At 37.9% G+C, this 13,473-nt stretch overlaps 1 protein-coding gene and 1 long non-coding RNA gene across 3 annotated transcripts in view; one reads left to right on the top strand and one right to left on the bottom strand.

Moving 5' to 3' along the window:
• The window catches only part of LOC127494726 (uncharacterized), a 578,474-nt gene that overhangs the window by 393,182 nt on the left and 171,819 nt on the right, over positions 1-13,473 (top strand). The window lies entirely within an intron of this gene.
• The window catches only part of abcb7 (ATP-binding cassette, sub-family B (MDR/TAP), member 7), a 61,633-nt gene continuing 59,372 nt past the window's right edge, over positions 11,213-13,473 (bottom strand). For both annotated transcript variants that reach the window (XM_051860822.1, XM_051860823.1), the window contains one exon: positions 11,213-11,917. In XM_051860822.1, the coding sequence (XP_051716782.1) occupies positions 11,702-11,917 (216 nt within the window). In that variant the 3' untranslated portion in view covers positions 11,213-11,701. The remainder of the gene's footprint in view (positions 11,918-13,473) is intronic.

The raw sequence follows: 13,473 nt of genomic DNA, 5'->3' as shown, positions 1-13,473 counted from the left end.
TTCCAGATTTTATTTATTTATTTTTTTTCTTCCAGCTGATGAACAATAAAAAAATAATTAAATAAATAAATTTACAACCAATCCTGCTTTAAAGCGCTCGAGCATTTAAAGTGTCAGACAAAATTGCAGCCCACGCATATAAAACAGAACGATAATATAAATATATAGTTTATTATACTGTAGGTATCTTTATAGTTATTGTTTTAGGTGTGAACGGGCCTTTAGACCAGTGCTGATAGATTACACAAACACAGTGGCACAAGGCAGAATCTTGAAAAGATATTTTAATGTATTCTACAGCTGATGTAAAATGCTAGTGTATGTCCAAAAACAAAAATACTGAATTCCAATCTGTGGTGTTGAGCAAAGCAGCATATTTGAGGCAACTGTTCAAAGCTGCGGTAAGCGTTGCCCTCCCGCCGTCACCTTTTCCATTGTGTGATTCCCAGCCTACGTATAGACATTATCCTGGTAAACAGTGAAATATAGTCCTCATTAAGCTCTGATCTCTGGAAGCAGCATACACACATCATGTAGACATGGACATCTGTGGATGCTAAGGTTCATTTGGCCTTCCATCACAAACCAGCACAGCTAATAAATGCTTCTACAGTTAAACCACTTCAGCTTTGCATGCGACATGCTGCCAAATATTCTATAAGACATGGCGAGGACGTTGTTCTTCATCACAGTTATAAATTAGTAAGAATCAGCCCAACCAATTTAGAAATGACAATTTTTATTGTACTTCCATTTACTAGACAATCAACCATCAGAAAACTAGACTAGAAGACAAATAAATCCTGCAAAATGTCCAAGTCAACATGCAATGAAATTTGAAAATATTTAATCACTGATTTTTATAAGTTCAGAGGGGAGATATACAGGGCACTGTATCACCTCTAAATCCCAGCCAACATGTGTATGTGGACCCCACAAAGGTTACTATTGCATGGGCTATATGGGTACCAAGTGGACATGGGCCCATAATAGGCATTTTAATTGGGGCCTACTTGGGTCAACCATAATGTGTGTATAAGTTGGGTCACTAATGGGAAATGAGTGTATGGATTCAAAATGGGTAACACAGATGTGGCCCATTGGGAGGTAACAAATAGGTTCGACATGGGCAAACACAATCAATCCCATATAGGTTACCTACATGGGTCCAAGGTAGTGCACAAGTAGGTAATCAATTATATGGTTTCAGAATGGGTAAATACATGTGAAGCTTACCTTGATCAACCATGTAGGTCCCACATGGGCAAACCCAGGTGGGGTCCCATTGTGGGTATAAGTTGGGTCACTAATGGGATAGTAATATAGATATAGGATATATGGGATATAGGCTCTATGTCACATTGGTTTGGGTTTTGTTTATGTTCATGTCTTTTATTTTGAAATCCACAGAGGCGACGGCGACAGCTCCTCCAGATGTGACAACGAGAGCTACAGTTCCTCCAGAGATGCCGGCGACCACCATTGCTCTTTCTGAGCCCTCTGCCTGTCATGTCACTGCCATGGAGGCTGTTCACAAACTTTCTGCCTGTTATGTCACTGCCACGCTATCTGCCTACTCTGTCACGGCCAGGTGGTGTGTCCATGTCTCTGCTCCGCCATGGCTTCCTGACCTGTGGTGGTCTTCTGCCCTGCCGCATTGGTTTTCTATGCAACCACCATGGTCTCCTGCACCAGAGTCCTGCATGGGTCCTGTTTGATAAACCAGCACCCGCAGTTATTAACAGAACACCTGACCAGTTACCCGACAGCAACACTAATTTTATTCTGTACCCGACCTGACCCGTTTGACATAAAAATGGAGACCCGAACCTCACCCGCATTAAATCTCCTACATGAGGTAGACAAAAATCATTTTCTCATTTAGCCTAACACAAGTAATAAAACCAACATAGGCATTCTGGGTTGATGAAACTGCTTAAACATTGCATTAAACAACACAAGTAAGCTAAAAGAACAAAGAATGTTTTAGTAGGCTAGATCTATCTGTAAGCTTAAAGGGTTAGTTCACCCAAAAATGAAAATTCTGTCATTAATTATTCACCCTCATGTCGTTCCAAACCCATAAGACCTTTGTTCATCTTTGGAACACAAATCAAGATATTTTTGATGAAATCCGAGAGCTCTCTGACTCCTCCATAGACAGCAATTTAACTACCACTTTCAAGACCCAGAAAGGTACTAAAGACATTGTTAAAATAGTCCACATGACTACAGTCATTCAACCAGCTCATTATTGGCCAGCTCCTGCTTCAGCATCACACGCACACGTCATGCTGCTCACGTGAACAGCGTGTCCTCTGTCCTGCACCACCAGCTTCGTTTACTGCTACAAACTGATAATGGTCAGATAAGTATGATTTGAACCATGCCAGTGCAGTTCCACTAATGCCAACATAATTTTTTAGTCTGTTCATATAAAAGCAGCACTAAGATCCAGTAACACTAATAGAGATACAACAACCATCTGATGACAAGAGCAAATCATTTATAACTTTTCAGTGTTTTTAGTCTAGATTTAAACTGACAGAGTGTGCCTGCTTCCCGAACAATGCTAGGACGACTGTTCCGAAGTTTAGGTGCTAAATAGGAAAAGGATCTACCACCTGCGGTTGATTTTGATATTATAGGTATTATCAATTGGCCAGAATTCTGAGATCGCAATAGACATGAAGGACTATAATGCATTAAGAGCTCATTCAGGTACTTGGGAGCTAAACCATTTAGTGCTCTGTAAGTAATTAGCAAGATTTTAAAATCTATACAATGTTTAATAGGGAACCAATGCAGTGTTGACAGAACCGGGCTAATAAGGTCATACTTCCTGGTTCTAGTAAGAACTCTAGCTGCTGCATTTTGGACCAGCTGTAGTTTGTTTATTAAGCATGCAGGGCAACCACCCAGTAGAGCATTACAATCTAGCCTTGAGGTCATGAACGCATGAACTAACTGTTCCGCATTTGTCATTGAGAGCATATGTCATAGTTTAGATATATTTTTAAGATGGAAGAATGCAGTTTTACAGATGCTAGAAATGTGGCTTTCAAATGAAAGATTGGTATCAAAGAGCACACCCAGGTTCCTAACTGATGATGACGACAGAGCAGCCATCAAGTGTTAGACAGTATTCTAGGTTATTACGTGCAGAGGTTTTTGGTCCAATAATTAGAATCTCTGCCTTTTCTGAATTTAGTAGTCGGAAATTACTAGTCATCCAATTTTTTATTTCAGCTATGCATTCTGTTAATTTTGTGAATTGGCAGGTTTCGTCAGGGCGCAAAGAAATATAGAGCTGAGTATCATCAGCGTAACAGTGAAAACTAACCCCATGCTTCCTAATTATATCTCCCAAGCATGTACAGAGTGAAAAGCAACGGTCCTAGTACTGAGCCTTGCAGTACTCCACACTGAACTTGTGATCGGTATGACATCTCTTCATTTACTGCTACAAACTGATAACGGTCAGATAAGTATGATTTGAGCCATGCCAATACAATTCCACTAATGCCAACATAATTTTTGAGTCTATTCAAAAGAATTTTGTGGTCGATAGTGTCAAATGCAGCGCTAAGATCCAGTAACACTAACAGAGATACAACCTCCATCTGATGATAAGAGCAAATCATTTGTAAAGAGCAGTCTCAGTACTATGGTACGGTCTAAATCATGACTGGAAATCCTCACAGATACCATTTCTTTTTAAAAAGGACATAGTTGTGACACCTTTTCTAGTATTTTTGACAGAAAAGGTAAATTCAAGATCGGCCTGTAATTGACTAATTCTCTAGGATCAAGTTGTGTTTTTTTTAATAAGAGGTTTAATAATAGCCAGCTTAAAAGTTTTCGGCACGTATCCTGGTGACAAAGATGAATTCATCATATTAAGAAGAGGGTCTATGACCTCTGGAAGCATCTTTTTCAATAGCTTAGTCGGTATATGGTCTAGCATACATGTTGTTGATTTTGATAATTTAATGAGTTTAGACAGTTCTTCCTCTCCAATAGCAATGAATGAATGGAATTTTTCCTCAGGGACATGACAAGGCACTTTCTGACATGATCCTGTAGTAGACAGTTGCATGGTTATAGTTTTCTCTCTAATATTATTAATCTTGCAAGTAAAGAAGTTCATAAAGTCATTACTGCTGTGCTGTTTGAAGAACATCAGAAGTTGAAGCTTTATTTCTCGTTAATTTAGCCACTGTGTCAAATAAATACCTAGGGTTGTTTTTGTTTTCTTCTAAGAGATTTGAAAAATAAGCAGATCTAGCAGTTTTTAAGGCCTTTCTGTATGCAAAAATGCTTTCTTTCCATGATATGTGAAAAACCTCTAGTTGTTTTATTCCAGCTGCACTCATTTTTTTCTGGCTGCTCTCTTCAGGGGCCCAAGTGTGCTCGTTGCACCATGGCGTTGGACTATTTTCCTCAATCTTCTTTAAGCGCAAAGGAGCAACTGTGTCTAATGTGCTGGAGAAAAGAAAGTCAATAGTTTCTGTTGCAACAACGAGTTCTTCTTAGCTATCTGGTATGCTGAGGAGATGAAACTGATCAGGAAGATTATTTATAAAGCAAGATTATTTATAAAGCAATCTTTAGTGGTAGAAGTGATAGTTCTACCATATTTGTAACAGGGAGTCAGTTTTGCAGCCCTGGGTATATGTAAATCTAAATTATCTGAGATGTCATCACTCTGCTGCAGAATTTCAATGGCATCAATATCGATTCCATGTGACAATATTAGATCTAAAGTATGATTACGACAATGAGTGGGTCCTGACATGTGTTGTCTAACTCCAATAGATTTGAGAATGTCTGTAAATGCCAATCCCAATGCATCTTTTTCATTATCTTCATGGATATTAAAATCACCAACAATTAGGACTTTATCCACAGCCAGTACTAACTCTGATAGAAAATCAGCAAATTCTTTAATGAAGTCTGTATGGTGTCCTGGTGGCCTGTATACAGTAGCCAGCACAAATGTCAAATGGGATTTAACACTACATAACATTCCATAAAGCACCATCACTTCTAAGGAATAATATTTGAAACTAGACTTGAAGAGTAATACTGAAGATATTACTATAAATTACAGCAACACCTCCCCCTTTGCCTTTCAGATGAGGCTCATGTTTATAACAGTAATCTTAAGGGGTGGACTCATTTAAAGTAATGTAATTGTCTGGTTGTAGCCAGGTTTCTGTCAAACACAGCACATCCGGTTTATAATCTGTGATCATATCATTTACAATAAGTGCTTTTGAAGAAAGGGATCTAATATTCAGCAACCCAAGCTTAATCATTTGTTCATCTGTATTATATCTGTTTTTTTTATTTGTTGAACATTAATTAAAGTTTTACCCTTAAATGGGTTTGGGAGTTTTTTGTATTTACTTATTTGGGGAACAGACACAGTCTCTATGTGATGATATCTAGGTGAAAGAGCCTCTATGTGTTGGGATTTATCTGACTTCTGTGATGTGAGACAGCTAGCAGACACCTCTTTAATTTTAGTGATCTCCGACTGGCGAAGTCATTAGTGCCAACATGAATAATAATCTTAGAGTATTTATGATTAGCATTAGCCAGCACTTTTAAATTTGCTTTGATGTCAGGCGCTTTGGCTCCCGGCAAACATGTGACTATGGTGGCTGGCCTCTATTTTCACATTCTGTGTAATATAATCGCCAATAACTAGGGCACTTTCAATAGAATTCTCAGTGGGCGTGTCACTGAGTGGGGAGAACCTATTTGATGTTCTATTCGGAACAGAACAGCGATGTTTTGCCCCACGACTATGCCGTCTCACAGGCTCTACAGCCGGAACTGAACAATGTACAGGGTCTGCTAAGCTAATCACATCCAAAACGGTATCTAGAGCCTTTGCATTCTTACTAGCCCCGATTAAAGTTTGGATGCGTGTCTCTAATTCTGAAATCTTCTCCATTGGCCTAACTATTTCCCTGCATTTATGACATGTGAATCCCTCTTTGCTGACAGAGAATGCTATACTAAAAATGTGACAAGCAGTGCAAGTGAAAATAACAGGAGATGACGACATGACTCACCGTGTTTACTGATTGTTAACTGATTCCGGCTTACCACAGTTGTTTGATGAACTCGTAGAAAAATGAGCATGCGAGAGAAAAAGACGGTAGGCACAGATGACAAGTTAACAGACTAGCAAAATGCTAACACGTGCTATCAATTACACAACAAGGAATGATAGTAAATAGAGATTCAAAACAAAGCTATATGGATCTACAGACACAAACCACTCAGCAGCGAGGCAGACAGCAGGCCGAATGAAAAAGGGGAAATGAAGACTGCCTTCAAAGAGTCCTTGAGATGTCCTTCGATGGAGCTTGATGACATGGCAGCCGAGATATGCAGCCTTAATAGGATGCAGCCTTCCAATTAAGAAGCACTCATTGTCCCACACTGTTTAAACACCCTCTGGCTCCGCCTGCTACAGTAGCCACACCCCAAACTCACGCTATAGGTTGAGCTGGACAGAGATTGACAGATTTGAGCAGACTACTCTCAGTGATTTGATGGTGTCTGGGGGCCTCAATGTTTATACTTTTGGGGGAGATAATCTCATGAATGACAATAATAGTAGTCAATAAACTGGGTAAAGAGAATGTATTTTAACATAATTTACCATTTAAGGTATACTATGTAACTTTTTTGTTCAAATTTTACTATGGTAAGCCTATTATAAGTGTTTATATTTTAGACCTGTCGGGATGGTTTTTGCTGGAAAATTGTGTACATACGTCACTCTCCTGTGTGTCTCTTGATATCAATAAATAGAGAAAAGTTGCTCTGGCTACTTTGACGCGTGTCTGGTGTGAGAATGGCATAGGTTAGTTGTCTCAGAGAGCGAGAAAGGTTGACATGGAGAACGCTGTTATGGCTTTGTCACATCTTTTAGTTCTGTCTCTTTTCAGTTCTCCCATCTCCTGGGAATCACCCGTTTTAAACAAACGCTGAACAGATGAGAGTCTGCTGGCAAAAAGAGAACACAACAGAGCTTGTAAAAAAAACAGAATCAACATTGGCTTGGCTTTTCGGAGATGGCGAGAACTGAAGGATATGAAATTTTGTAAAAGCCACATGGAGATGGCAATTTCATTACTCAACATGTGAGTAAGGTATTTTATTGAACAGATAAATTGTCATATGTAGCTCTCTAACAGAGTTCATTGTAAAGCATTATCTATTGTGAAGGTTCGATCATTATGGTTGTAGCTTTGTGCTGGAATTTATTTTCAAGGAAATACCATGTCTATTAATGGGTAAAGCTGCAGTAACGTCGTCAGCTTGAGATCCTTTCCATCTAAACTGGTTATATCTCTCAAGCCTAGTAGTGAATGTTTTATGAGCAGTAGGATAATCTCTCTCCGCACAGAACCTTTTGACACAAAGGGTTATTTAAATTTGAGCAAAATTGAGCCTAGAACCCTAGCGTTCTATATAGAACCCCACTGAACTTTTTTTTTTTTTCTTGAGAGTGGGGGACTTGATTTTATCCATCTGAAATGTGATCAGCAAATGAGTGAGCATTCCAAACCAGTATGGAGCCAGATCTGAATGTGAGCTGAAATGCTACAATGATGGCTAAACAGATATCTGTCTGTTAGTTAACATTAACGAACAGTTTGCACTACACAAGTAGAATGTTTCAGGTGGAGCAAGTTATTACATTTTGATGAAAGATTACAGGAAATGTTTTTAATTTTCAAAAATATGCACTGATGAATCAGACCAATGAATACATGTTGACCTCTGCCCTATATTGCTTTCTTTTTCTGAACGTGAAAACTATTTCAACAATACCTATGCTATTGCATGATTGCTCTATAAAAATAACATGAAGTTTCATATGAAAAGCGCCTGATTATAATATGCAACAGTTCTGTAGACCTGCCTTTTACAATGCCCTGAACAGCGGGAAACTAAAAGCCGAGCATTTTCTTGTTTTTAAAGAAAAGCCAAAAATGACTATGATGTCAAAGCACATTACATTAGGTTTGGTCACGTCCCCAAAACCCCCAGCTGAGTTCAAGCAGGATTTGAGGAAGGCCATTCTAGTTAAGGCACTTCTAGATGCTGAGAGCCTCTTATTTCCTTTCAGACAACATAAGAGCTCACCCGGGCTAAGACGACTAAGCACAACCCAAATAACGCTCTCAACCAGTCCCAGAATGTCAGAAAATCTCATCTGCTAATGCTCAAATTTATCAAGGATATGCAATATAAATTTAAATCTGCATATAATTTGTCTTGCGCTATATATTCCAGTGCAACTTTTTTCAGAAACAGGATACATGCTGTGGTGAGGACATTAATGGGAACAGCTTGAACAGACGTAAAGCAGGATGTGTTATTTGTGCTGCTCGCACAAAAGCTGAGAGGGGGGCCTTGTCAAGCTTTTACGTGCCCAGAGACGCCACAATGGAAAACCTGCAGATTCCATTTGTGAAAAACAAGTGAGTGTACGAGTGAGAATGTTCAGACCAAATGGCGCTCAACCATAAGGACAGTTCAGTTCATCTAATGAGGCGCTGTGCATTTAAGGAAGAGCTACAGGAAAGCAGCTTATATAATGGACTCCTAATGACTGACTAGAAAATATGGCCTACAATAATAATATGATCTACATTATAATGCAGTGTAATTTCCAAGAACCCTTGTCAAATTTTTTATGCATGTAATGCTATGAAGATATGCTTATCAGTTCCCTATTGTCTTTATTACATTATTATGTTTTCACTCAATGAAGTCCTTTTTTTTTTCTCTTTCATGGAGTGCATCTTTCCTCTGTAAACATATGGATTCCAGCAGGTCACTTTGATTAAACACAGAACATCTGGTGTAATATTATGCAGAACTGCACCTACGCGCGGCATCAGCCTTCCAATCAGATCTTGTGTAATCATATCATATTAGCACAATCATTCATTAACTAAGATGATATAAATTCATCAATTCTAATAAATTGTCACAAAGACATTCGAGATTAAAATACAATTAGTTGTAATTGTTTTTATTGTGCTCTGAGTCAATGAGAAACAAAGTTGTTAAGATAATGAAAATTAAAAATGTTTAAAAACCTAGATATAAATAAATATATAACAATCAAATATAAAAGTTTTTCTTACATTTTGAATGCTTGAATCTTTTTTTTTTTTTTTTTAAATATAAAATCGCAATTGAGACACCTTGTATAAATAATAATAAAAAATATATATTTGATAATCAAATGAATTAAATGCACAATGACAATAACTTTTTCCCTTATTAAATTTTACTAAAAGAGATTTCACATTTAACCTCTTCCCTGACTGCTTTACTGGTGCATCAGTGTTATTTAGTTTCATTAATATTTTGAATTAGTTTTAAAAATATTTTTAAATGTTATTTTTAGTTACATTTTTAGTAACTTCCATGTGTGCTTTTGTCATTTTATGAACAATATATCTTAAGACAGAATTACTTAAAAAGTCCCATATTACCAATAATATCATCCTAATACACTGTTGGTAAACTGGGACAGCATCAAGGATGAATAAAAAAATCAATCTGATAAATATTACAGGAAAATCCGAATCACTATTGTGTCCTATAAAAAAACACAGCTTCTTAAATATCAGAACTATGAAAACCACTATGATAAAGATGATCAACCTGCAGTGTCCTACTTTACCGGCACTCATCCTTAAAGGGTTAGTTCACCCAAAAATGAAAATTCTGTCATTAATTACTCACACTCATGGTGTTCCACACCCATAAGACCTTCGTTCATCTTCGGAACACAAATTAAGATATTTTTCATAAAATCCGATGGCTCAGTGAGGCCTGCATTGCCAGCAAGACAATTAACACTTTCAGTGCCCAGAAAGCTACTAAAGATGCATTTAAAACAGTTCATGTGACTACAGTGGTTCAACCTTAATGTTATGAATCGACGAGAATACATTTTGTGCGGCAAAAAAACAAAATAACTTTATTCAACAATATCTAGTGATGGGCGATTTCAAAACACTGCTTCATGAAGCTTCGAAGCTTTACGAATCATTTGTTTTGAATCAGTGGTTCGGAGAATATATCAAACTGCTGAAGTCACACCCCCAATGGTGAACCATTGAAATTCCGAAACACTTATCACGTAACAAAGCCTCGTTTACTGAAATCACGTGATTTTGGCAGTTTGATACGCACTCCGAACCACTGATTCGAAACAAAAGATTTGTAAAGCTTCGACGCTTCATGAAGCGGTGTTTTGAAATCGCCCATCACTAGATATTGTTGAATAAAGTCGTTATTTTGTTATTTAGGCGCACAAAAAGTATTCTCGTTGCTTCATAACATTAAGGTTGAACCGCTGTATTCACATGAACTGTTTTAAATGCGTCTTTAGTAGCTTTCTGGGCATTAATTATCTTGCTGGCAATGGAGGCCTCACTGAGACATTGGATTTTATGAAAAATATCTTAATTTGTGTTCCGAAGATAAACAAAGGTCTTATGGGTGTGGAACGACATGAGGGTGACTAATTAATAACAAAATTTTCATTTTTGGGTGAACTAACCCTTTAAAACTCTATAAAACAAAATTGCATCACTACTTATTTTTTAAATTAAATCATAAAAGAATATGACAAACAAGCTCCACCCCAAGAAGTCCAGCCTTTTAATAAGTTTTTCTTCATTACAATCTCAGGCTGATAACACGACCTTGACACTTTAAACAAAAAATAAATAAAAAAAATTCAATTTCTATTATGATAAAAGGATTATTACAGAGGTGCATTCAAGTTACTGTATGTATGAAATTAATGTTAATGTATCTTTCCAGGCAAAACATGAGTCACATCATTGACCCATTTACTCCCCCAACATTCCTTATTCATCTCAAACTCACAAATAAATACATGTAACTGAGTGAAACACAATGATTGGCTGTAGAAATGTTAGATCTTTCACATACACCTCTATACATCCATGGTCTAAATATTCATCTCATCAAATAATGACTGACAGCTTTTGAATGATTTCCACAGACATCCTGCGGTCTGAAACACACGAAGTCCAATGAACAATCCAATGAACGCTTCAGACAATTTGACAATTTGAAGTTTTATAGATGAAAACAAGTATGATTAGCTGAAAGAAACTATTCTCAGACACTCAGTGAAGTAAGTTTATTTAATACAAGTTGTTAAATGTACATTCATACTCAGATTTGGTATAAATTAATGTTGATTACATAGGAGACATCAAAGGTGGCAAGGTTCACAGAAAAACTACAAAATGGTCCAAATCTAACATACTTCCACAGACAAAATATCTATTTGATGATATGTGCGCTCTATACAGTGTGCTTCTCAGCACTTTGAGACAAAAATATTGCATTAGTAATATGTACATACTCAAAATAAAAACAAGAGTTCCAGATGACGCATACAAATCTTTTAAAACGGGTTCGGATCACCTTGATAGCGTGTGAAAATGAAGGCATGACATTGGCCCTTGAGGTTGAGCGAAAAATCACAAAAAGGAAGGACACCCCCCTCAGTTTAGGATTAAATAACAACAGTTCAGTCACCAGCAGTGGACATCTACCCGGTCATTTTGAAGGCTGGCAGGTGTTTGCTAAAGCAGGTCTGGGCATGAGCTCAGCACGAGCAGTTCCCGCAGCCCTTCACACTGTTCATGATCTCCTCCTGCAGTTTCTTGCGTTCCTCCTCTTTCTGTGACATGCGCTCGACTGCAGGCTCAGGCTTGCTTCCGTCAGACAGAATTTTGCTGTTTTGTGTGTTCCACAGGTCGGCGTACAGACTGCCCTGTGTGTTCAAGAGAGTCTGATGGTTGCCACGTTCTGCCACCTTCCCCTGTGTCACATGGACGAGAAAAGAAAAAAAAAAAAGAGTTGGGTGAGAAAGGCAGGTGAGGAGGGAAATGTGTGGCATGCTCTCGATTAACAAAATAATTGAGTCGTCGCTCAGTTTGTAAAAACAAGCTCGATTGTTTGTGACATACACGGAATGCGTTGGAGGGGAAGATTTTCAGTTAATTATGACTTAAATTCCAGTCTGTTCCTCACATAAAGCTACTTGGAACACAGCATCTACAGAGACAGTTCTGGTCTGAAACTCCTGTGTGTGGAGTTTGTTTTATGTCACGTTTTTTTTGGTATCCTTGTGAACAGTGTTAAAGAATTAGTTCACTTTAAAATGAAAATTTCCCCAAGATTTACTCACCCTCAAGCCAGGTGTATATGACTTTCTTCTTTCTGATGAACACAATCGGAGTTATATTAATAAATATTCTGACACATCCAAGCTTTATAATGGCAGTGAAAGGGACCAACGAGAATGAAGCTCAAGAAAGTGAACGTACTCCACATTGCTCTGGGGGTTAATAAAGGCCTTTTGAAGTGAAGCAATGCATTTGTGTAAGAAAAATATCCATATTTAACGAGTTAGTAAAATATCTAGCTTCCGCCAGACTGCCTTCCGTATTCAACTTACGAAGAAAGTGTAATGCCTCTCGCAGTTCAAAACGCTTACACTACGTCCTACGCCTTCCGTATTCAACTTACGAAAAAAGCTCTTTCCGTAAGTTGAATACAGAAGGCGGTCTGGTGGAAGCAGAGGTGTCAAGTAACGAAGTACAAATACTTCGTTAACTTAAGTAGAAGTTTTGGGTATCTATACTTTACTGGAGTAATTATTTTTCAGCTGACTTTTTACTTCTACTCCTTACATTTTCACGCAATTATCTGTACTTTCTACTCCTTACATTTTAAAAATAGCCTCGTTACTCCTATTTCATTCTGGCTTGTTTTCATTCCGGCTTGTCATCGTTCAAAAAAAAGAACCTATCCAGATAAATCGCGCCATCCGGATAGAGTGAATTTGATTGTGGTTGGATGAGAAGTATAAACATATACCATTCCGACACCCTATTGGTTTGTACGCGATCCATCGCACCTGCACATGACGCAAATCATGTCACACTCCAGCAAGAAGGACAAAGCCAGTGTTGGGGTCGTTACTCAAAGCAGATTATTTCTTAACAGTTATTATTTCTCCACTAATTGGCTCATTTATCAAACGGGTGCTTTCTCTTCGTCCTCCGCAAATTAAGCTACAGTAGGTAGTTCGGTAGAGAGACGTTTGAATAAATTAGCGTTTGCGATTGACAACGCGATTGACAATGTTGTGATAAGTAGGATATACTAACTTTGTAACTCGTTACCCCCAACACTGGACATAGCAGACGTATGTAGCCAAGTACGAAGATGTCCGTGGCAGAGACTCAAGAAGAGAACTCGAGCGAAATGTCCCAACAAAGCACCGGCGAGGAGGTTGGTAGAAACAGGTAGCCTAGTGCATCCCAAATTTTTCAACATTAACATTTTAATATAACATTATAGTCATTATGG

This window comes from Ctenopharyngodon idella, chromosome 14, assembly GCF_019924925.1.
Source record: "Ctenopharyngodon idella isolate HZGC_01 chromosome 14, HZGC01, whole genome shotgun sequence".
Lineage (NCBI taxonomy): Eukaryota > Metazoa > Chordata > Actinopteri > Cypriniformes > Xenocyprididae > Ctenopharyngodon > Ctenopharyngodon idella.
This window is presented reverse-complemented; position numbering and strand designations above follow the sequence as displayed.